We start from the raw sequence: 26,594 nt of genomic DNA, 5'->3' as shown, positions 1-26,594 counted from the left end.
TAGGAATGAGGTGACAAGCCTTAGACTAGTTTAGTATCTGGGTATGCACAGTCATCCCACGGGCAGAATCTATTTCTTACTGTGGTGCTCCATTGAGCACATTCTCTTATTTTGTAAAAGAAAAATTATTTATGTACTGATTATTTTTCCTTCTCAAACTTAAACCTCTAATGAGATAAATCATACCAAAAACCCTGTGCATCTTTAAACTTCTTCATATTTAAAATACACTTTCCCCATATTTATTTTATTAAAAAAATAATTATATTTTCCCTCAAATTTGAAAACAACTCAGACTGAGCTCATAAGTCTTTATCCCAAGGGAAACAGACGAGCAAGTGAAAGGAGAGTTTAATATATGCAAGTACTCATCCCTTTACCAACAGTTAATTTAGCAAGCACCATAATTAGCGACTGTTTTAAAGCAGAAATAAATTGACAAAAACCCAAATGTTAGCCAAAAAGCTGCCAGAACAACCTACCTCATGCTGTTTTCCCAAATAACAAGAGTTAAGAATAGAGAATTTGATGATATAAAACAACTTCTAAAGTTTGCTATTTTATAACTTCAATCTTGCAGCAACTGTAAAAACTTAATTGGAAAAAATACAGTGTTAGATCTCTACGCTTGTGACATGTGCCCTTTGATGAATTTTTAAAAATGCTAATTGTTTCCTATTAACGCAAATTTCCCAAATCTCTCTGATTCTGGAGTCTTGGGGGAAATAATTACCTACTGGCTCTGATATACAGAAAAGAGACCAGGATAGAACTCACACAGCTGTTTCAAGACTGAAAAAGGCATCCCAGACGGCTCTGAGAGGCCAAGGCGTCAATGCCATCAGAACAGAGCCCAACACAGGCTGTGCATGGAGACCTGTGTATTTCCTTGCGTGTCTCTGATGCTCTCATTTAAAAAAAAAACCTAAACACCAGAATCAGTACTTCAGTAAGTTGACTCAATCTTTTGATGCTATTACATTTTCTTAGGAAATAAAGGTACAGGGGCATATTTATTTTGTCGAGACAAAAACTAATGATATTATGTGAGTACTCACATTGTGATAAAGGAGAGAAAATAAATTTCCACAAATATTGTATTGACAAAAGTCAAAATATAAAAAATTTGAGTTCATTTTTTTTTTTTTGGTAATAGTCTACTATTAATGAAAAGAATGAAATTCATTTGCCAGAGATGAACTGAGGATAACATTTTTAGCTTATTTGGGATTGAAAATAAGTATTTCCTATCACCAAATCGATCCCAATGTTCATCTGTAAAAATCATTCTTCTCTCTAGCACTTGGTAAAACCATGTAGTATGCTGGATACGGGTCATTAAGTTTCCAAACTGTGCTTGGTCTAGAATACAATGGTGTCTGACCCTAGCCTTTCATTGCCTTTCACCTATTTTATAACACTGCAATTTAACCTTTTGATGGCAATGCAAAAAACTTGCTATCTGTGAACGTGCATAAAATTACACGCAGCAAAGGTTCTAGAGACTTTTCCCTTGCCCCACTGTAGAAGCAGCCAATTTTACTTTTGTTTGCATATTTTTATTTTGGCCACACCTTGTGGCACGCACAATCATAATTTCTGGACCAGGGATCGAAACTGTGTCCCCCTGCAGTGTGGAAGCGCACAACTCTAACCATTGGACTGCCAGGGAATTCCCTGGTCGCATATTCTTAGAAACAATCCTGATCTATAATGTATATTTTTTGGCTTCTCTCCTGAACAGGTTATAACACTTTATAGATTCCCTCATTAATAATGAATTGAATTAAATACAATTCAAATTGTGTCAGAGACACAGGTTCAGTTTTAAAAAATCTTTATGAGTTATAGTATCACTTTTAAAAAAAATTGATTATTTAATTGGAAGAAAACTGCCTTGCCACGCTCTGCTGGTTTCTGCTACGTAACCACTCACACCAGCTGCAATCCTAGGTCGTCACAGAGCACCAGGCTCGGCGCCCTGCGTTATGCAGCAACTCCTCCCATCTATCTATTTTGAACACGACAGTGTATATATGTCAACGCGCCTCTTTCCATTTGTCCCACTCTCTCCCTACCCAAATGTGTCCATAAGTCTGTTCTCTATGTGTGCACCTCCATTCCTATCCTACAAACAGGTTCATCAATACATACCTATGTGTTAATGTCTCTTGTTTTTAAAAATCACTGTTTAATAGCACCAATGGCACACCACCTTTACCAACTAATCAAAGTCAACACTACCAATTACGAGACAAATTAACATCTATGTCTCCTGACAGCACGCAGTGATACATGCATAACCTCACTGTAATCATAAAGCAGCATCAGAAAAATCCAAATTGAAATACATGCTATAAAATAACTACCACACACTCTTTAAAATCCAGATCATAAGTGACTGAGGAGCTGTTCCTGATTAAAATGAACTGAAGGGAGACATGACAGTGTAATCCAACATGTGATCCTAAATTAGATGCAGGACTAAAAATCAGGATATTTTGTTAAAAAGGACATTTGTGGGACACCTGGTGAATATGAATAAGATCTATAGATAATACTGTATCAATGTTAATTTCTAGATTTGATAATTATACTAAAGTATTCATATGTATCATGCCTGCAGCTTATTCTAAGACATTTCTGTGGAAAAAATAGGAAGAGAATAATAATGCAGATGTGATAAAATATTAACATTCAGAGAATCTGAATTTTACCATACCATCTTAAAACTTTTATGTGAGCATGAAATTAATTCAAAATAAAATTGTCTTCTTTTATATGTAAATTTAACCCTGACTCGCATATCAGGGACGCACAATAATTTTAAACAATGTCCCCAAAGTTATGTTGCAGAGGGCAATTAATTCCAGAGGACATAATTAGAAACTAGACTAAATGGGGAGGAGGGAAGCAAACCATGGCTTCCCACACGCTCTTCTACCCTCAGGGTCAGTCCTAACTGCCACGGCCTCCACTGATACACACTCCTTACCCACTGGCCACAACCAAAAGAGTGTCCGGATGCTTCTGCTAAGAGCCCAACCATCATGTCAGGCACACACCTCCAGCCCACCCCCACTCCTGTTCCCCACCTCCCACCTGCTCCTTCTCTGTGTCATCAGCAGTGTCTGCATACAGACCACAACTCAAGGCTTTTGCAACTCTCATCTCACCAAACAAATCTTATCTGAAAACTGCACTCACATTTTCTCTAGCAGCCTCAAATAAAATAAAGATATGAAAATGTGGCAAGCTGCCCTGATGCACATCACAGAAGAGGGACCAGTAGCAATTCTGAAGAAATGCTGAAGATAATTTACAATCAGTAGTTATAAAAATTACCTTGAGGAATGGAATAACAAAAGGACGAAGAGGAAAGTTTGTAGCCTCTTGGAGCTTGCAATGGAATTCTTCAATTGTTACTGTTGAGTTCTGAAAAGATAAAATAACACTGTTCAACTTCAAAAACTGGACAGTGTTCTCCTAACATAAATCTGACAGTGCTGAGCCCTTTGAAATAATGAGGATAATTCCAAGAGCACTACTGTGAACCCAGATCCCTATCAAAAGTTAACCAGATTCTGTTTCCTTTATGAAAGAAATCCAGCCTCTTTGATTTACTTCTCAACTGTCCCAAATCTGCTAAGTTCCCCATAATGCTCAGCAGCCTGGGCAAAACAGGGCACTGCATTCCTACCATGAAGAGTGGCACTGAGGTCCCCTGTCTTGAGGGGTTCACCACAAGTCACCTTAGGCACAAGGAACCAAGAGTACAGTGTATCCAGGTGTCCAGTTGAACGGTTCCCAAATTGGTACAGGATATCAACTTAATGACTTGGAGCCTCATTTCTTCAGTTCATTTCTTCATTGGTTCTGTCTACCCTAGCATCAGTTCCCTAAATCTTCTAAGCTGGAAGTTAATAGGTGCTTTTCAAGTGGTCTGTTTATAGATCAGAGTACCTCCAAGTAAGCAGACTTCCACTAGTTATGTATTCCCAGGAAAGTTTTCAGCATTTCCCCAGTATTTTTTCAAGTCTTTCTTTAAACTAGGATTCTCAGCTTCTCTAAGAGGAATATAACAATACAAATATTTTCTTCAAAATTCACAAACTATTTTTATTTTTACTTCAATTCCTTAAAACACAGCATACTAAGTTAAAAACAAAACATTAATCTGAATTCTTGCTTGCCTAAAAGAACAATGACGACTTCTAGGATTTATTTTTACAAAATCATCAAGTGTTCAAAGATATAACATGTACTGCACAAATTATTTATCAGCAAAGTATTACTTCTTAATAAGAAGAAATGGAAAATATATAGGTCCACCAACACAAAACTGGATTAAAAATTATAATGCATTTATTATTGCTATAATGTGTTATTATTTATTATTATTAATAATGCATTATTATAATGCATAATACATTAGAACACTTAGAGTGGTAGATTTGTATGCATAAATGAAGCAAGATACATATAATATACTAAGTGAAAAACCAGAAACATAGAAGTATATTCCAATAATACATTTTTGAAAATAACACACATACATTTATATAATATTTTAAGTATCTGGAAGGAAAATTACAACAGTAGTTATTTCTAGATGTGAAATTATGTTGATTTTCCAAATATAGCATACAATATTGAGTAAAAACTAAAATACTTCTCTAGGAAGAAAAATGTATCAAATTTAACCATGTTAAATAAAAATGTGTGAACAGTTTATCCCATTTCATATCAAAAAATTCCTTTTAAACCTGAGTGCCTGATTTAGTAAATGACAGGTATATAATGCAACCAAATCTACTGACAATCAGGGAATAAAAATTAAGTATAAGAGAAGGGGCTTCGCCGGTGGCTCAGACAGTAAAGAATCTGCTTGCAATATGTGAGACCCATGTTCAATCCCTAGCTCAGGAAGATCCCCTGGAGAAGGAATTGGCAACCCACTCCAGTACTTGCCTGGAGAATTCCATGGACAGAGCAGCCTGGCAGGCTACAATCCATGGGGCACAAGGAATAGGACATGCAGCTTGTGGGGTATTCCAGTTCCCCAACCAGGAACTGAACCAGGGTGCTCAGCAGTGACAGCACGGAGTCCTAACCACTGGACCACCAGGGAATTCCTCAGATGTGATGTCTTATTTGACAAGACACAGGTCTTTTGTTATATTTTCAGCCTTTATTTTAGCCCCACATTCTTTCTTTCCTCCTACTATGACTCAGATCTCTTTCAAATCCCCAAGGTTCTGTTCATGTTTTTTTTTTAACTTCTCTATGTTGTATAGACTGGGTAGTTTTTTCAAGTGCTCTAGCTTCAAGTTTACTGATTCTTTCCTGTCTATTGTTGAGTCCATCGCTGAGTTTTTATAATTTCATTATTATATTTGTCAGTTCTCCAATTTGCATTTAGTTCTACTTTATACCTTCTATGTCCCTGCTGAGACTTTGTATTTCTTCATTTGTATAATTGCTCACTGAAGCATTTTTATGATGGCTGACTCAAAACCCCTATCACATATTTCAAATATCTGGGTCATCCTGACTGATGTCTCTTGGTTACATTTTCTCTTTACACTCAAAGATGGTCATGTCTTGGTATAAGTGACTTTCTGCGGTAAACTGGATGTTTTGGGTTCTAAGACTCCAGATTTTATCTACATATTCTATTTTTGAGGCATCCTCCATCAGTGTGCCATTGAGAACAGGAGAATCTTTGAAGCTGTCAGCTGCGGTATAATCCCAAGCTTCCCACTCAACCTCTGTTGATCTGAAGAGGAAGGAGGGGTTCCTTACTGATGGGCAGTGGTGGGAGCTCAGACTCCCCACTAGGTCTCTTATGGGAGAGGGAAGGTTGTCCATTATTATTTATTTCCCTGAGCTGGATGACTACAATAAGAGTTATTTTTGTCTAAAAGTTTTCTACCTTATTGGACGCTCCTCTCCTAGTCGTTTGGCAGAAAGAGGTGGGTTTATTGTTCTTGTGGTTTTTGGTTTGCTTTTGTCTGTGCTCATTAGCATTTCCTTGTTACTGGCTTCTCCAGACCACAGTCCGGGATATATGATGAAAGCATAAAACCAAGGGAACTCACTGCTATGTACTTCCTTGGGTCTCAAGGTCACCAGTCAATCTGCTTTCCTCTTTCAAGAGTCTTAATTTTGCTTTATGTAACTGTTCTTTTTTTTTTTTTTGGCTGTATTTGTCAGGAGGAATAGGAAGAAGTATACCTTTCTGATGGAGATTCCCTGGTGGCTCAGATCGTAAAGAATCTGCCTGCAATGTGGGAGACCTGGGTTCGACCCCCGGGTTGGGAAGATCCCGTGGGGAAGGGAACGACAACCTACTCCAGTGTTCTTGCCTGGAGAATTCCATGGACAGAGCAGTCAGGTCCAACTCGCAAAGAGTCGGACTGGACTAGAGTGACTTACACACACCTTTTTGTTACATCTCTGAATCAGACTGGACATGACCATATCATATTTCATTAAACTGAGGTACTGTCATTTACTCAGGCATTTACAGAACATTTAGCTGGTTCAAATTTTTTGGGGGCCTTATAAATACTGTTAGTGCACATTGATTATCATTTTCTTAGGATGAACGTCAAGGAGAAATACTGGAAAGTCAAAGGAACTCTCTAGTTTAAGGCATAAACTATCTTCCAGAATGTGTATTTTCCAGATAAGCAGCCAGAGTAGAAAACATTCATCTTTACCTTGCAGTGGAAATTGCCACCCTTGCTTCCTGGTATAGTTAAAGACAACCAGGACCTTATCTCTGACACAACATAAACACTAAATGCACACAGATGAACTAAACTCTGGCTGTGGTACCTATGTGACCTTTTCTGACTTTGCTAAGCAAGCTTTCTTCACATGGAATGACTGTGCATTTACATATGCTTCCCAAAATCTTAACCATTCCTTACGTGAATAGAAGATCAAATAAAGCTTTCATGGATTGGGGCAATATAATAATCTAAAGGTGTTAATTTTCTTCCAAATTAGACAAAGTTTTCACCAAGAGGGTAGAAAAAAAGAAAAAGGAAAGGGAAAAAGGAAAAAAAAAGACAGGAAAAAGAATAGACTGGTAAGTTCAAATGCAGTAAGCATTAAGACAATCATTTTATCTACAAGTAGTGAAAGATTTATCTTTTTCCAATCCTTATATCTCATTTACTAGGCTATAATGTTCAGGTTTACAGAGAATAGACTTTCTATCCAGTTCCTATTATCTGATGGAAAGCTTTTGAAATTTCACCATTAAGCAGAGATCTGCTGAAGGTTTTCTGTTTATACATACAACTGTCATCAGATTAAGGAAATTCCTGCTAAGTGTGCATTTTTTAACAACAAATAGATATTAAATTTAACAAACACTTGTCTCCAAATATAGTTTCAATACCAATTACTATAGATTCCATGTTTCTGTAAGCCCTCAAAATTTCTACACTGAAACTTCATTTCCAATATTTGGAAACACAGTCTTTGGGAGATGACTAGGTCAGGAGGACAGATCCCTAATGAATGGCATTAGAGCTCTTATAAAAAAAGATCCCAGAAAGCCCTGTGAAGACACAGTGAGAAGACCATCTATGAACCAGGAAGTGGGCTCTCACCAGACATCTAATATGCTGACCTTTGATCTTGAACTTATCAACCTTGAGAGCTGTGAGAAATGAATATTTGTTGTTTATAAGCCACCTACTCTTCAATATTCTATTCTAAGAGCCCAAAAGGACTAAGACACTGATCTTTTTTAAAAATCTACTTTAATTAGAGGATAACTGCGTTACAATGTTGTATTGGTTTCTAATGTAGGACACAGTGTGAATCAGCCATAAGTAGATACATATCCTTTACCCCTTGAGGCTGTCTCCCCACCCCCACCATCCGATCCCTCTAGGTTTTCACAGAGCACCAGGCTGAGCACCCTGTCTTTTTTTTGAGCACCCAGCAATTTCCCACTAGCTATCTATTTTACACATGGTAATGTTATGTATTTTGATGCTACTAAATTTGTCCTACCCTCTTCTTCCACCGTTGTGTCCACAGATCCATTTGTCTATGTCTGCATAAAATGTTGATTTTTTTTTTAAATAAGCTTATTTATTTTTATTTATCCATCTGTCTAGTTTTGGCTGTTCTGGGTCTTCGTTGCTGTGAGGGCTTTTCTCTGGTTGCAGCGAGTGGTGGCTATTCTCCAGTTGCAGTACACAGGCTTCTCATTGCAGTGGCTTCTCTTGTGGAGCCCAGGCTCTAGGACGCACCAGCTTCAGCTGCTGTGGCACGTGGGTTCAGTAGTTGTGGCTCCCAGGCTCCAATGCGTATGTGCACAGTTGTGACACATAGGCTTAGTTGCTCTGCAGTATGTGGGATCGTCCCAGATCAGGCATTGAACCTGACTACCCTGCACTGAGCAGGCGGATTCTTTACCACTGAGCCACCAGGGAAGCCCCAAGATGCTGATCTCAATGAAAATCTCAACATGTGAGAATATAAACTGGCATAAACTTGGAAAAACAATTTGGCTTTATATACTAAGTTTATGTACATGTATACCCTATGAAATCACAATTCCATTGTTCAGCGCAATGTTTGCATACATGTCCTATACATTAAAATGCTCATTATTTACAATGGCCTTTGTACAGAATAGACAATATAGTTGGTCAACAACTGCTAACCGTAGGAAAGCCTGCTTGCAAGGTTGGGGCACTGATTGGTGTCGAGGCACTTATAATTTCCTACACTGAAACAAAACTTTTCATAACTGAAAAAGTGAAAGCATCTCAAGTATTCATTAATGGATGAAAGCATAAGCAAAACATAGTGTGTATGTGTGTGTGTAATGAAGTATTAACTCATCTTTAAAAAGGGAGAAAATTGTAAGACATGCTACAACATGACTCTAGACTAATAGGGTGAACCTTGACAATATTATATAAGTGAAATAAGCCAGCCACAAAAAGATAAATGCTGTGATTTCACTAATATGAGGTACTTAGAGTAGTCAAATAGAATGATGGCTGGCAGAGCTGAGGAAAGAAGGAAATGGGGAATCATTGCTTAAGGGCACAAGTTACAGTTCCAAAAGATAAAAAAAATTCTGAAGGTAGATGGTGGTTGATGTTGTACAACAATGAATATATTTAATGCCAGTGAACTGTGCATTTAAAAATCGTTAAGATGAAAAAAATAGTTAAGGTGGTAAATTTTGTGCTATGTGTATCTTACCAACTCTTCATGATCAAACAATTAAAAAATTTGAAAGAGAAAAAAGACGAAACCTTAACCCAAGCACAGTCATTTAAAAGAGACAATTGGCTCTATCTACATTTGGCTCAGATGGTAAAGAATCTACCCACAATTCAGGAGACCTAGTTTTGATCCCTGGGTCAGGAAGATCCCCTAGAGAAGGGAATGGCACCCTACTCCAGTATTCTTGCCTGGAGAATCCCATGGACAGAGGAGCTTGGCAGACTACAGTTCACAGATTTGTGAATTCGGACATGACTGAGCAACTAACACTTTCACTGTCAAGGACTAGCAAATCACTCCACTGTATCCTCAAGATGTTTTCTCTTGAAGTCTTGTCTGCTCTCCTTGAGATGGAGACTCCAAACAAAAAAAAAGTGTATTTTCATAGCTCATAGCTAGAAAAAAATTCATTTTGTGTATGCATGCACGTGCAAATGAGCTGTCATTTTTTCCTTTTACTCTTGAAATTAAGCAGATCCTACTTAAAGTAATTTGCTGCTGGAAATGGCATCAGGCGAATTCTGATGTCTACTTTGCTTCCAATTATGTTCAAACTCGTTTTGACATTTAAGGTAAATTTTATTAGTCTAGAGACAGAAAGACTTTTCCATGGTACTCTAAAATCTGACCAATAAACAGACCCCCCTCACCCCAAACAAAGAAACAAAAACACTTTCCCTCAATGGATGATGGTACTATTTTTACAAGCTCTGATTTATGCTAAACACTAATTTTCCTTCTAGGAGTCTGGAATTTCATACATGCTGCACAGAGTGCCTATTTGCCTGGGCATCGAGTGTTTAATGGGGTTCCTTGGGTAGAGACATCACACATATGCTGCTGTTATCTTCACAGATGGGGATGGGGGAAGAGTGAACTCTCTCCGACCATTCATACAGGGAAAAAGGAAGACTACATATGGATTCCTACAGATCCTGACTGTGTCTCACCTTTCTGATCCAGCTCTGTATCCTTATTACACTTCTGTATTAAATCTCAGCTCTGGGAGAAGGAAATGGCAACCCACTCCAGTACTCTTGCCTAGAAAATTCCATGGATGGAGGAGCCTGGTGGGCTACAGTCCATGGGGTCACAGAGAGTTGGACACGACTGAGCGACTTTTCACTTTCACTTCCTAAATACAATGGTGGTTCTGATGATTGCACTTAAAACTGGGATGTTGGACTATATTTTCAGTATTCTGTTAAACAGTAAAGTACTGTATAGATAAAATGATATTAAAAAATATTGTTACCAAGTGTCATCATGTAACATGGCTGAAAATCCTAACTGTGTGGAACTACTTGTTTTCTATGAAAATGGTCTACAGATTAATTAGTGAGAAATGATATAAATTTAGAAAACCCTTCAATAAATAAATAAATAAATAAATAAATCTCAGCCCTGGGTACAACAATATGCCAAGTCCCAAGAATTCTAGCAAATCTCAAGACGTGGGAGTGGTGTTGGGGGACCTATCATGCTGCCTCAAATAAGAAACTCAAATGTCCACTGAAAAGTATAAACTGTGGTTAAGAATTCGGCTGCCAATGCAGGGGACACAGGTTCGATTCATGGTCCAGGAAGATTCTACATGCCTGTACAACTAAGCCTGTGCACCACAACTACTGAAACCCTTGCTCTAGACCCCATGCTCTGCAACAAGAGAAGTCATAGCAATTGAGAGGCACATGAATCGCAGATAGAGTGGTCTCCACCTGCTGAAACTAAAGAAACTCCTTGCACAGTTACGACAACCCAACACAGCCAGAAATAAATATTTTTAAACAGTATAAATTGTGGTATATTTTTATAATGAAACATTATACAGCAATGATAATGAACCACCTACAGTTATACAAAACAACAGGGACAGAATCTCACATGATAAAGAAGTCATTTATTACATTTTGCCTTGTATGAAAGTGGTTTCTTCTGCACAATACTGAGTAATGTTTTAAAGCAGCAGTTAATAAACTTTTGTCTTGTAATCCCTCAATTATTGTGGGTTACATCTATCAATAATCACTATATCTGAAAACAAAACTGAGAATTAAAAACACTTGTGATGGATACAAACTTTTGTAAGGAAATAAAAACCAAGTCTGCAAATTCATGCCAGACACTACCGTAGGAACAGTTGGCCCCTGTTCCTTGGATGACGAGACGGGAGTGCATTCCTGGGATGCATAGGATATCTCCTACAGAGAGCTACTTCTCCAGAATCGGGAAATGTAACTAACCTACCACATACATAAAAATACAAAGAGAAATGTAGACAAAATGAGGCAACAGCAGAATGTTTCAGACAAAGGAACAAAATAAAACCCCAGGAGAACAGGTGATGTAGAGATAGGCAATCCACCCAAGAAAGAGTTCAGAGTAATGATCATAAAGATTATCAAAGAATTTGGGAGGAAAACGGATACACAGAGCAATAAACCAGAATTTTTCAAGAAATAATTAGAAAATAATAAAAAAACAACCAAAAAAGGTGAAGAATACAACTGAGAAAAATTCACTAAAAGGAATCAATAGTAGACTAAATAGAAGTATTATTGATAAATAAGCTGAACAACAAAGTATGGAAATCACTGCCACCAAGCAGAAAAAATGAACAAAAATGAAGACAGTGTAAGAGACCTCTAGAACAACATCAAATGCACTAATGCTTGCATTATAGGGGACACAGAAGAAAGAAAGAGAAAGGGTCTGAGAAAACATGTTAAGAGATGATAGCTGAACACTTCCTTAAACTGGGAAAGGAAACAGTCACCCAAGCCCAGGCAGAAATGACAAAAATTAAAGATAAACAGAATATTAAAAGTAATAAGGGAAAAATAACAAACAACATAAAAAGGAATTCCTATAAGGCTATCAGCTGATTTTTTAGCAGAAACTGCTAAAAAAAAAAAAGAGGAGTGGCACAATAGACTTAAAGTGATGAAAAAATTAGGAAATGGAAAAACTTACTGGTAAAGGCAAATATAAAATAAAGGCAGGAAATCATCCATACACAAAGCTACTGGAGGGTGGGGTAGACAAAAGTAGCAACATTTCTGTATCCACAATAAGCAGTTAAGGGACCCATAAAATAATTAGATGTAAGATATAAAACCAAAAACAGTAATCATGAGGGAAGCAGAGTATAAAATGCAGGGTATCTAAAACTCATCTGAAAGAAACCAGCAACTTAAAACAAGCATATGTGTATGTATAGAGACCACTATACAAAAACCTAATGGTAACTGTAAAACAAAAATCTATAATATATTCACAAACAAAAAAGAAATTAAAACACAACACCAAAGATAGTCATCAAATCACAGAAGAGAACAAAAGACGAAAGGCAAAAAAGGACCTAAAAAACAAATCCAAAAAACAATGAACAAAATGGCAATATGAGCATATATACTGATAATTACCTTAAATGTAAATGGACTAAATGCTCCAACTAAAAGACAGACTGGCTGAACGGACGCAAAAACCCATGTATATGCTGCCAAAGCCTGGCGGGCTACAGTCCAAAGGGCTGTGTACAGTCAGATAGGACTAAGTGACTGAGCACGAGGCATACGTCAGATCTCAAGACACATATAGACTGAAAGAGAGGATATGGGAAAAGGTATTCCAAGCAAACAGAAATCAAAAGAAAGTCAGAGTGGCAATACTCGTATCAGACAAAATAGACTTTAAAGACTGTGACTGGGAATTCCCTAGTGCTCCAGTGGTTAGGACACCATGCTCTCACTGTCGAGGGCCCAGGTTCAATTTCTGGTCAGGGAACTAAGATCCCACAAGCTGAGTGGTGTGGCCAAACCTCCCCGCCCACTCCAAAAAAAAAAAGAAAAAAAACAAAACACCAAACCCACCAAATATCATGATCAAAGGATCAACCAAGAAGATAGAACAATTATAAATATATACATGTACCCAACACAGGAGCAATATACAAGGCAAATGTTAACAGATACAAAGAACCTTAATACTCTATTTAATCAATGAACACATCACCCAGACAGAAAATCAATAAGGAAATACAGGTCTTAAGTAACAAATTATACCAGATGGACTTAATTGATATTTATAGGGCATTCTATCTGAAAGCAGCAGGATACTCACTCTTTTCAAGTGCTAATGGAACATTCTTCAGGACAGATCACATGCTGGGCAATAAAGCAAGCCTTGGTAAATACAAGAAAACTGAAATCATATCAAGCATCTTTTAAAACACAAACACACAGAGGTTAAACAATATGCTACTAAACAACCAATGGGATCACTGAAGAAATCGAAGAGGAATTTAAAAAATAATACCTAGAGACAAATAAAAATATGACACCCCAAAACCTATGGGTTGCAGCAAAAGCAGTTCTAAGGGGGAAGTTTACAGTGATACTACTTTACCTCAGGTAATATGAAAAATCTCAAATAAACAACCTAAGCTTACACCTAAAGGAGCTAGAGAATGAAGAAAAAACAAATCCCAAAGTTAGCAAAAGGAAAAAAAGCATAAAGATCAGAGCAGAAATAAATGAAGTGGAGATTTAAAAAAATGATCAATGAAACTAAAAACTGGTTCTTAGAAAGGATAAACAAAACTGATAAACCTTTAGTCAGACTAATAAAAAAAGAGAGACGGCCCAAATCAATAAAATAAGAAATGAAAAAGCAGAAGTTACAACCAATACCACAGAAAAACAAAAGAAATGTAAGAGACTATTAGGAGCAACTATATGCCAACAAAAGGGACAACCTAGAAGAAACGGACAAACTCTTAGGAACATACAATCTGCCAAGACTGAACTATGAGGAAATAGAAAATATGAGTGGGCCAATTACCAGCAATGAAATTAAATAAGCAATTAAAAAACTCCCAACAAATAAAAGTCCAGGACCAGGTGGCTTCACAGGTGAATTGTACCAAACATTTAGAAAAGAGTTAACACATAGCCTCCTGAAACTATTAAAAAAACTTGCAGAGGGGCGAACACTTCCAAACTCATTCTATTAGGTGACAATCAATCTGATAAAGATATTACAAAAAAATGAAAACTGCAGGTTAATACCACTGATGAACACAGATGGGAAAATCCTCAACAATACTGGCAAACCAACTTCAACAATACTTTAAAAGGATTATACACTGTGAATATCATAAATCAATCAATGTAATACATGACATTAACTGGAGAATAAAAACCATATTATCATCTCAATAGACACATAAAAGCTTCTGATAAAATTCAATATCTATTTATGATAAAAACTATGTCTAACAAAGGGGAAAGTGGGAGGGGCACAGATTAAGAATTTGGGGTACACACTACCATGTAGAATACAGATATACAAAAAGGACCTGCTGCATAGCACAGGGAACTATCAATACTTTGTAATAACCTATAATGGAAAAAAATCTGAAAAAGAACATAACTGAAGCACTTTGCTGTACACCTGAAACTAACACACCACTGCAACTTTAAGTGAAAGTGTCAGCCCCTCAGTCCTGCCTGACTCTTTGCGACCCCATAGACTGTAGCCTTCCAGGCTCCTCTGTCCATGGAATGCTCTAGACAAGAATACTGGAGTGGTTTGCCATTCCTTTCTCCAGGGGGTCTTCCCAACCCAGGTCTCCCACATTGCAGGCAGATTCTTTACCGTCTGAGCCACCAGGGAAGCCCCTCTTTTGCAAATGTCTCTGCTATATAACTTAATAAAAGAAAGCTGGACTCTTCTGCATTTAATGTGTTGCAATATCCTCATCATATAATCTCTAGAAAATTTCACTGAACAATCATGCGAGAATTAAGAGTCAAAACATAAGTAATACTCTAATATTATTATGAAAGTGCTTTTCACCTCCTGGGCTTCCTGAAAGGGTCTTGAGAAATCCAATGGGTCACTAAATACACTTTGAGAAATGCCAAGTTGTGTGAATCATCTTTATCACATAAGAGGCTAATATGCAGGAGCACAGTGTGCTTTTAGTTGAGGTAAATCTTGAGGAATTCAATTTACAAACATTAAGAACTGGTAGCTCTTCTCTTACATATACTGAGAGTTGAACCCTCCCAGGTGTCAATGGAAGAAAATCTCTAACTTATAGCATGGATTTTCCCCTCAGAATAGAAAAAAAAATTATGTGTACCTTGAAAATCCTAAAGATACTGTATTTGTATGAGGAAACAATGCACCAGGCACTGAATATATTATTAAGTAACAAAACTTGGTGGAACCTCAGTGGATCTGTTGAAACTCAGTTTTAAGACAAATTCAAAGTTGCTTAAAGGAATTAAACTGATAAACATTATCCACAACTGAAACCCATGATTCAACAACATTGTACAAATTAAACTAATCTAGACTATAGAATTTACCACACTGCTACAAGTTTCGGAATGAGGAGAAGTGTGCACAATTTCTCTGCTGGCTTCAGTTCTGAGCCACATACTCAAAGCAGTCGCTGACAATGATGCCATACTTACCACCAGTGCTAGAACAAGAGTCCGCACCTTCTCCCCAATCTCAGGTGAAATGTCATTGCCAAACTGCTGCAGAGTGGTGAGGAAGCGTTTCAACTTGCTGAGCTGCCGAGCACCACAAGTGGCTGGCAACTGTTGGTTAGTGAGTGCAGATGATGTGGAAGAGGCAGGACCGTTGCTGAATCTTTGTGGTGGTGATGGGGCGCCGTTAAGGGTAGGAGGAGAATGGTTGATGCCATTGCTCACTAAAAGAAAAACTTGGTTTAAGTGCAAATCACAATGATCTCTGTTATTTCTTCTTTTTTGCATTCTCTCATTTATTGATTTGAATTTTGTAAATCACATGATAAAAGTGTATAGAAGACACTGAGTCAGCCCTCAACAACACTGCTTTCAGTGAGACAGATGGCCAGGTAAAAAACGGTAACAGAGTAACACAGATGTGTTAAGAGAGAAGAGCAAAGAGAAGGGACATCTAACTTCTGCAGGTGTGGGGGGTGGGAAGGAAGGGTAGCTTTTTAAGACTTCTTGCAATGGGTAGCATGAGTGGAATCTGATAGAATATGTATTTTCAACACGATATCGATCCCAACTTCAGACTCCTGAAGAAGCAAAGTGGCCAATTAAATATATAGCATTTGAACAAGATTATCAGAAAGCAGAGAGTTGCATTAATATGAGAATTTTTTTTTCTACTCCATAGGTTTATTGACTTATTCCTACAATGAGATATGTATCTCTTTGACCATTCAGAATATTCACGTTCATCAAAATCTGTTTTTCTCTGCCTTGATAGTGCCAAGCATTTTCTAGATATCATATGGGACACTTTCATTCTATATTTCTGCTCTAATGATAATATATGTGATTAATTACAGTTTTCCTATTTGCCCATTGTTCTGAACACTGATTTCTTGTAGTTTTAATCTGGAACACAACTCTAGAGCTATGGTCTTGGAGGCAAAGTCCCTTCTTCCCTGATGAATGAAATAAATATGCCTAAGTGTCAATAGATTTTTATTTAATCATTTCCAGGCCTGAAAATTTAGCAAAATAAAACAAGGTCTAAAAACATATCATCTGTATTAAGAAGCATTATTTGACAGACAGTGTGACAGAGGAGCCTGGCAGGCTACAGTCCATGAGGTTGCAAAGAGTTGGACAAAACAGAAGCGACTCAGCATGCATGCATGTTGCTCCTACTAGATTTCATAACTTTTCTCTGTGCTATGTACACGTGCCCCTTATTTTACTTACCAAATTATACTTAGTTTTTTCTATATTTGCACCGCCTTGAAAGACTGTCCACTTCTTGAGAAATATACATCTGTGTATATCATAATTAGCTATCAAAGTGTTCATTAAAATGTTGCTAAAAGGCTCACTTCATAAAAGGTTAACAGGCTGAGAAAAAAGATGGTGATCTTTCTACTGTCTTCTAAGAAAGGACATTAGAGCTACTACTGGAAAGGAAGGTTCAATACTCAACCTCAGCAATTCAGAAAATTAGCTGCAAAGGTATACCATTTCTCTTTGTTCATAGAAAGGACCACTGCCACTGGAGAGCTGCCCTCTTTTGAAGCAACCCATAAATATAATACATTACCATGCTTTTGGCCACTCTGATACTCCCTCGGGCTGTTTTACAGTTTCTTCAATGAAAGTATGTGATCACATTTTCTGAAATAACACATAGTCACCCCTAAACAGTCAAGTATGGAGGTCAAAAGGGTTCAATTTAGTTACACATACAGATACACATAAAATTCTACAGTGTGTATCTTGAAATCTGAATGATAGTCTAGATTTAAATCTGTTGCACTTCAAAGACAGTACCTTTATCTAAGGCTGTTTAACTGTGAGATAAAATTTCAGAAATTAAGGGGAAAAGATCCCAAACTTCATATCATAAATTCTTGCTCAAATTATTCCAGTTGCCAGTTACTTAACTTCAAATGTTTTGGGACCATAAATAATTAAACTTTTTAAAATTGAGGTTTTAGGGCTAAATTTGATAAGTTACAGTGTTTGGGGAAATTCAGCTTTAGTAGATAGTACCAAAAAACGTTCTTTTTTTTTTCCCCCAAAAATGTTCTTATAAACAATTTATTGTTCAAGTTGCTCCACACATACTCTCACCAAGACCTAATGCTCTTATTTCATTCATAACATTCTTGTGGGTGTACACAGTACTACATTGGTTTTAGTTCCTTTTTGATTAATAAGGCTGAGCAACTTATTATATATTTATTGTCTAACAGGATTGTTATGGACCAAATTATATCCCCCTCTCAAATTCCTATGTTGAAGTTCTGACCCCCAGAGTACCTTAGAACATGACTGTATTTGGAGACAGGGCCCTTAAAGGTTAAGTGAGGTCATGACCTAGGTGGTAATCCAATATGACTATTGTACTTTTAATAAGAAGAGGAAGAAGCATCAAGGATGCACATGCACAAGGAAAGGCTATGAGAGGACAGAGCAAGAAGGCAGCTCTCTTCAAGACAGAGAGAGAGCCTCTGAAGAAACCAATCTGCTGACATCTTGATCTTAGGCTTCTAACCTCCTGACCTGTGAAAAAATAAGTTTCTGTCGTTTAAATCACCCAGTCTTTGGAATTGTGTTAAAGCAGCCCTACTAAACTAATAAAACAATCATTTTCTTTTGTAAAAAAAACCTTACCATGACACTCGTGGAGTAGTTCAATAATTTTATAAAATTTACTTTGAATCCTATGAATCAGTATCATAATTGAAGATTCATCCTTTTAGAGTCAAAGAAATTAAAATAGATACTTTTAAGTCAAAAATATGAAAGCAAAATATTTATACTACTAAATTTCCAAGTACCTGAAAGAGTTATGTACTATTCTCTGAGGGAAAAAGAAACAACCAAATATATGTGTGCATGTTAATAGCCATTAAGAAAACGTTGAATAGTATACATAGAAGACTTAATGACATTCATTTAGATCCAAACATCACTGTGAACCACAAATCCAAGTAACTAAGAGGTCTCACATGCTGTAGGAGTGAATGACACGGGCCTGGGTCCTCCGGGATTTATTGGTGGAAGGGGTGGCATGGTGGGAGGTGAGGATCTTGACTGTATCTTCACTTCCACAGGAGATCCAGGCATCGCTGGCACCCTTTTGTCAGCACCAACTGCAAAGAATACAAGGAATGGAAGTCAGAATTTCCTGTAAGATAATAAAAATAGTGACAACAATCTGAAATATTACATTGGTACAACTGGCATTTTTGTACTGTTGAAATTTGCTGTTTGATACATTCGTAAATAAGTGTGGTTATGTTATATGCACATGTCTTTTTTTTTTTTTTGCTAAGGACATCACTTGCCATTTATTTTATATTTACTTTAGAATAGGAAAATGACGTTAGACAAAAAGTGATTTTCTTATTTGAGTTCAAATTGGGTCATAAAGCAGCAGAGACAACTCATAACATCAACAATTCATTTGACCCAGGAACTACTAATGAACACACAGTGCAGGAGTGGATCAAGTTTTGCAAAGGAGATGAGAGCCTTGAAGATGAGGAGTGCAGTGGCCAGCCATCAGAAGTTGACAACTGAGAGCAATCAGCGAAGATGATCCTCTTACGACTACATGAGAAGTTGCCCAAGAACTCAACGTCGACCATTCTATAGTCATTTGGCATTTGAAGCAAATTGGAAAGGTGAAAAAGCTTGATAAGCAGGTTCCTCATGAGCTGACTACAAGTCCAAAAAAACTGTCATTTTTTGAAGTGTTGTGTTCTCTTATTCCACACAACAACAATGAACCATTTCTTGACTGAATTATGACGTGTGACGAAAAGTGGATTTTATATGACAGTTGGTGATAAGCAGCTCAGTGGTTGGATGAGAAGCTCCAAAGCACTTCTCAAAGCCAAACTTGCACCAAAAAATGTCATGGTCACTGTTTGGTGGTCTGCTGCCCGTCTGATCCACTACAGCTTCCTGAATCCCAGCCAAACCATTACACCTAAGAAGTATGCTTAGCAAATCAGAGATGCACTGAAAACTGCAATGCCTGCAGCCAACACTGGTCAACAGAAAGGGCCCAATTCTTCTCCACAAATTCCGACTGCATGTTGCACAACCAATGTTTCAAAAGTTGAATGAATTGGGATATAATGCTTTGCCTCATCCCCCACTGACCTCTGGCCATCCAATTACCACTTCAAGCATCGACAACTTTTTGCAGGGAAAATGCTTTCATAATCAGCAGGAGGCAGAAAATGCTTTCCAAGAGTTGTTCGAATCCTGAAGCACCGATTTTTATGCTACAGGAATAAACAAACTTCTTCTTAGGCAAATATGTGTTGGTTGTAATGGTTCCTATTTTGATTAATAAACATGTGTTTGAGCCCGGTTACAATAATTTAAAATTCATGTTCTGAATCTGTAATTACTTTTGTACCAACCTAATACCAACATATCTACCTAGAGGACTGAGAAGTTATGAAAATGATTACAGAGTATAATAGGCTGAATGGTGGTTGCCCAAAATATGTCCACCTCTTAATTCCTTGAACTGTGAATGTTTCCTTATTTGGAAAAAAAGGTCCTTGAAGATGTAATTAAGGATCTTGAGGGAAGGAAATTATCCCGGATTATCTAAGTAGTTTCTAAATCCAATATGATGTCCTTATAAGAGGATGATGTAAGAAGAGGGAAAACACAGACAGAGGGAAGTCTACCTGAAGACAGACCTAGGCCCACAGAGAGAACACCATGTGACAATGGAGGCAGAGACTGGAACAGTGCCATCTACAAGCTAAAGAATGCCAAGAACTGTCCGCAACTACCTGAAATTAGAAGACAAGGATAAAAAAGATTCTTTCTCTGAGGCCAAGAACGAATCAATTCTGCTGATACCTTGATTTTGGACATCTGGCCTCTTGAACTGTGAGAGAATAGTATTGTTTTAAGTCACTCAGTTTGTGGGACTTTGCTATGGCAATCCTAGGAATCTAAGGCAAGGCAGCAAGGTCAAGGGATTAGGTGACACAAAGGTTAACAGTGAGAACAGTGGCTGGGAAAGAAAGAAACCAGATTAAGAATGCAGCTTATCTCAACTGCATTCTTTCCTGACTTCTTATAAATTAATTAAAGTAGTGGGGGGTGGGTAGCTAATATGGGACTATCCAGACAAGTGAACATCAACTGCATGGCATGGAAACAGAACCACAGCCGGCTGTATACAAATTACTATGGATGATGAAATACATGTTTACGTATAACTACTCTAAGTAAGAAAAAAGAATGGAGACAACATCTCTGATACCAGGCATGTCATTTATGATGAGTGTCCAAAAAAATAAAATAAAAGTAGAGGTGACCCTAAACACAGGCTACTTCATCCACAAGGACAAATTATAGCTTTTTGATAATACTCAATGGCAACAAATCCCAGAAAATCAGATTGGGTAGATTAAACTTGACATTAGAATTAGGTCTGAGCTAATATGAATAGGACTTGAAGAGTAATGTTCTAATACCTTCAGAGAGTTATTTTTCCCATTAAAGGAAGCTTGTTACCTACTTGGTTAAAAATAGGGTTAGGGCTACCATAATAACCTTTAAGTTGAGCTATGTTCCTCTCAGCAATTCCAAGTTTTTCACCTAAGTACCATGCACTTATTCTCTAATAACTGTTGAATTCAAAATACAAGAAATAGAGAAATGAGAATGTTACATCAAAGTTTTCCTTCACTGAGATCATAGCTATAAACACAATACATCTAAAAGCATTCATGACATTGGCAAAAAGGCAAATCTTTGTACACTGAAGGGCACTTTCTCATGAAGAAAATATCCCCCAAAAGAACTTTTCTACTTTAGTTTGCAGTGGCCACATTTTGGGGAGAGAGAAAATGAATACGTAAAGCCAATCAGGGTAGCAATCCCAAGTTACAAATCCCCTGACAAAAATGTGCAGCTCTCTGAGAGCCATGTGGGCAATACTCTGCCAGCCCTTCCATCTCTCTATCCGGGACATTTTCACTATAAAATTGATGGTCGTCCTGTCTGATTAGTGGACTAATTAGCTATCACGTTTGCCTTTTTCTTCTTGACAGTGTTTTCTCAATGCCCTTCAGAGCACAGTTGACATGCTTCCAGCTCTTCCATCTGGGCCCAGCTTTCTGGAGGGTGAGGGGAGAAAAGAAGGAAGGAGCTGACAGTTGTCTCGCGCTGTTATGTGTTGTGAGCAATGTGCAACAACCTAGAGGGAGCCTTTCTTCAGACCACCTGCCTTTACAGCAAGGGCGCCAAAGGCCCGAGGAGGGCTTAGCAGTGAGATGTGTTTTAGCACTAAGCACTTGGCAGAATGAAAAACTCAGGGCAGCCCAACTAAAGAACACTGAATTATATACCAACTGAAAGCTTAGAAAATGGGAAAAACCCAAACTCCAGAGTGTCATTTATAGGTTAAAACTACCTATCCTTTATTCATATCACTACTCACAAATCTGCAACACTAGTGATATGCCTCAGGTTTCAGGCAACACTGTCTAGCAGGAAGAGTATGGGTACAGAAATGGAAAGGTTTGGTGTGAACCGTCATTCTAACAGCCTGCATGAATTTTATTAAATCACTTCACTTTTCTGGGCCTCATCCTGTTGTAAGGATTAGAGATAATGGTAATGTTGGATATAAAGAGGGTACTTTAAGAAAGAATACTAATGATGATTAGAAAACATGAAGACTAGTGCCTGATTTTATCACTTAACTTGCCTTGTGACTATGGCCAAGTTAATATTGACATTTGTTCTCACAGAAAATGAGTATACGATTAACAGCTCATGCGACCTCAGTGATATTGTATGGAAAAAATCTAAGAATTACCAGTTGCAAAAGTACCAAGTATAATGTAAGATGATGTTGTGTTGGAAGCTGGGCAGCAAGACTGCACTTGATAACATGAGAGCCTATCCTGGTTCATAATCTGATAAATCCAGCAGTTGTTCAGATGGTGGATAAGGAGTATATTCCAAAGTAGGCATTTAAACACTCTGCTTGGTGGCCAATTACTTTTAGAGTGACATCATTTCTGAATTTTTTTTAAACTGATGTTTTATAAAACATCTGGCTAGATCCCTTGAAAGAATCAACCATATTTTGAGCTCTTTTCAATTCCAGAGAAACTTAAAAGTTCAAACAGAAGAAATTCTATTTTTTAAACTGTCTTGAGTCCATAAACACCACTGCCTGAACCATTAAAGAGACAAAGTATTCAGTCCTAGAAAATTAAATTAATCCTTAGTTTTATCAGAAAGGTTCAACTAGATCTTAAACACAGATTCAATGTAATTATTCAGTCACTCTATGAGTTTGTGCTTTGATTATTGAAAATATCTTAATATACTGGAAATGTGATTGCATGAATTTGCAAAATCACTGATGCTTCACCACCTAACAACATAAAGCCAAACAACTTGAGCTAAAGAAGAAGGACAAACACAGGAAAATATGTCTGGGTGATGATTTTACCCCTCCATTGTGAAAGATGCTACAAAAAACAGAAAAATGACAAATGAGAACAAATAATAAACGGTTCTCTGTGTGCAGGTACTGTGATATTTCCCCCCCTCATATAAGGAGTTGAAGAATCAAACATGAAACTAAAGGGCAGAATTATTCCGTAGCTTTAAGAGAAAGTAATGCTAAACATAAACATAAACATCCTGTGTAACTAAGTCCTACTTGGGAAGAATCTTGTATGATAAACTGCCCACAAATGAGGGCATTTACAAGTCATTATAAACTGCTTTTCCATTAGTGTTTTTTTAGTTACAGTTTTTAAAAAATTACTTTGAGGTTGACGAAGAAGCAATAAATACAAGAAGTATATATAAGAGAAAAGACAAATGCAACTATGTGAGGGGAAGGAGTGCCCACAAACTGGAAAGAGGTGGAAATCCCAGAGCTGCAAAGGGGAATGAAATTTAGGTGAAAGAAGGCGAGCTTGATGTGAAGGATGCTCTGTCACTTACTTGCTGTGTGACTATGGTTTCTGTGACATATCCCCTCCCAATAACCTTGTTAATGATCTTACTTGGCCACTGAGATGTTTATCTATGCTAAGTTCTGGAGAGTAGAAGATATGGTCAAGTGCTCCTGATTATCATCTCTGAGAAAAATAAGCTGAATATAGATCTTACTATACTATAGTTATACTTTCTTACTATAAAGAAAGCTGAGCGTCAAAGAATTAATGCTTTTGAACTGTGGTGTTGGAGAAAACTCTTGAGTGTCCCTTGGACTGCAAGGAGATCCAACCAGTCCATCCTAAAGGAGATCAGTCCTGGGTGTTCATTGGAAGGACTGATGCTGAAGCTGAAACTCCAATACTTTGGCCACCTCGTGCGAAGAGCTGACTCATTTGAGAAGACCCTGAAGCTAGGAATGATTGAAGGTGGGAGAAGGGGATGACAGAGGATGAGATGGTTGGATGCCATCACCGACTCAATGGATATGAGTTTGAGTAAACTCATGATGTTGGTGATGGACAGGGAGGCCTGGCATGCTGTAGTCCATGGAGTCGCAAGAGTTGGACACAACTGAGTGACTGAACTGAACTAAACTGAACTGATAGATCTTTCAGATGAATAGCACAGGAATACTGATCATTCCAAACAGGGTGAACCAAGGAAGTCATTACCAGTTCTGTAAAACAAATCAGATTCCTAACTAAGAAACAAGTGTCATAGTTTAAACAGAACTATTTGGGGGAGGGCGGGAGGTGGGCAGAGGTTAGGTAGATAATTTTCTTTTTTGTATGTATAAGCATAAATTTATATGGTTCAAAAATTAATATATGATATAAAAAGAAATACTCCCTGCTTCTCTCCCTATATACCCCACATCTCATCCAAAACTACTTAAATCTGTTTCTTGTATATCCACCCATTCTTTCTCTCTACAAATGAGATAATCCCCAAATATGTAAGAGCCTAACCTAATGAGTATGATCTGTAGTTAACTGCTTGCAGACATGAATACATGAGCACATGCAAGAACAGAACCTCCTGTCTCATAGATTTATAAGCCACTAAGTTTTAGCATGGTTTGTTGTAGCAATAAACCAATAGGCAACTGATCTATACCACATACAAACTGTATTGCTCCTTGTTTTTTTGTTTCATTTTATAATTTAACAGTATGTCCTGAAAGTTCTAATTCCACAACTTTTATGTTTAATAAACAAATGAATGATGGGTGGGGGAGGGATAAACTAGGAAATTGGGATTGACATATACACACTACTATATATAAATACATATAGTATATTTAAATACTTATAGTACATAGCCTAGTATAAATATATACTGTATAACTAACAAGAACCTACTATATATAGCACAAGGAGCTCTACCCAATACTCTGTAATAACCTATATGGGAAGAGAATCTAAAAAAGACTGTATATAAGTATAGGTATAACTGATTCACTTTGCTGTACAACAGAAACACAACACTGTAAGTTAACTATATTGTAATACAAATTTTAAAAAAATCAATTCATGACAGTTCATTGTGGGAGCATACCACAATTCTCAAACAATTCTCTACTGATATATAACTGAACTATTTGCAATCATTTGTAGCTGAATTTTGAGGTGCTCTAGTTTCTGTAATACCAACTGCCTTGTATTTGTAAGACTCTGGGAAAGAGAAAAAGAAGACAGAACCCTGAGTTACAGGAAAGACAAATATATTTAAATGTGTACAAAATACTAAGAAAATAAAGAAGTAGAAGCATTACTTAATTCATGAAGGCCAGGGAAGTCTTTACAAGTTTCCTGGGAAGGCTACATGGGCTGTCCAGGCAGCATATCTGGACAAAAAGCATGACGTGTACGGTCTGAATGCTGCCCCAAAAGTCAGTATCAGACAAAGGAAAAAATCAGGAAAAAGATTTTCTTGACCACTGTTTCTCTTTAACAATTGTCAAGCATAGGTAAATGTTCTAAATGTGTAACGATCAGGTAAGAAGCATTTCCAAAACTGAGTATTTTAATCTTTTAAAGATCATGGAAAGAACATCAAAATTACTGTTGCACTTATAGGCTTATAAGGCTTAAGGATAAGCATTTCCCATTCCTGTAGCTCTGCCACAAACCTGACAATGCATTCAACTTTCTAACAACATGCAGGCTTCATATGCAGCGATAGCCAGGAATAATTGTTTACAATGAGAGATAATTTATTATTCAACAAAAACAGAGGCGTAAGTATTCAGGTAAAGAAACTACCATAAAGTATTTTACAAGGGACTTTGAAAACAGAACCCAACTGAAACAAAATAAATGCTTTACCATATACTAATAATAGGGATTGAAAAAAACAGATGTTCCCATTCCACATTCATAAATACATTGAAAATTTAATTTAATACATTTTCTACAGTCAGGGATCAGCAAACTTTCTGTAAAGGGCAAGACAGTAAATATTTTTGGCATTTTGGGCCACATGGTCTCTGTCACAACTATTCAACTCTGCTGTGGTGGCACAGTAGACAATATACAAAGAACTGGGCTGTGTTCCAATAAAACTTTATTTGCAAAACCAGGCAGTGGGCCACAGTTTACTGATCTCTACTATGGTTGATTAAAAACTGGAAAAATTCAAATGCCTAATTCTTAGTTTATTTTTTATTCCTATGCCTGTAAACCTTTCTGTAAAAAACCACATCCACCAAAGTGGTTCATCTGAATAATGTTTTATTTTCTAAAGCCTGGATGTAAAGAGACTTCTAGTATTGACAATGAAAGAAAGTAACAAATAAAAATTACTTTAAAACAGGAAAAAAAT

General features: G+C 37.2%; 1 protein-coding gene across 4 annotated transcripts in view; it reads right to left on the bottom strand.

Moving 5' to 3' along the window:
• Positions 1-26,594, bottom strand: part of CBFA2T2 (CBFA2/RUNX1 partner transcriptional co-repressor 2) — a 141,246-nt gene that overhangs the window by 22,465 nt on the left and 92,187 nt on the right. For all 4 annotated transcript variants that reach the window (XM_065921837.1, XM_065921838.1, XM_065921836.1 and 1 more), the window contains exons 2-4: positions 18,773-18,916; positions 15,756-15,997; positions 3,346-3,435 (exon numbers count right to left, since the gene is read on the bottom strand). In XM_065921837.1, coding sequence (XP_065777909.1) covers positions 3,346-3,435; positions 15,756-15,997; positions 18,773-18,916 — 476 coding nt within the window. The remainder of the gene's footprint in view (positions 1-3,345; positions 3,436-15,755; positions 15,998-18,772; positions 18,917-26,594) is intronic.

This window comes from Muntiacus reevesi, chromosome 2 (assembly GCF_963930625.1).
Source record: "Muntiacus reevesi chromosome 2, mMunRee1.1, whole genome shotgun sequence".
Taxonomy (NCBI): Eukaryota; Metazoa; Chordata; class Mammalia; order Artiodactyla; family Cervidae; genus Muntiacus; species Muntiacus reevesi.
This window is presented reverse-complemented; position numbering and strand designations above follow the sequence as displayed.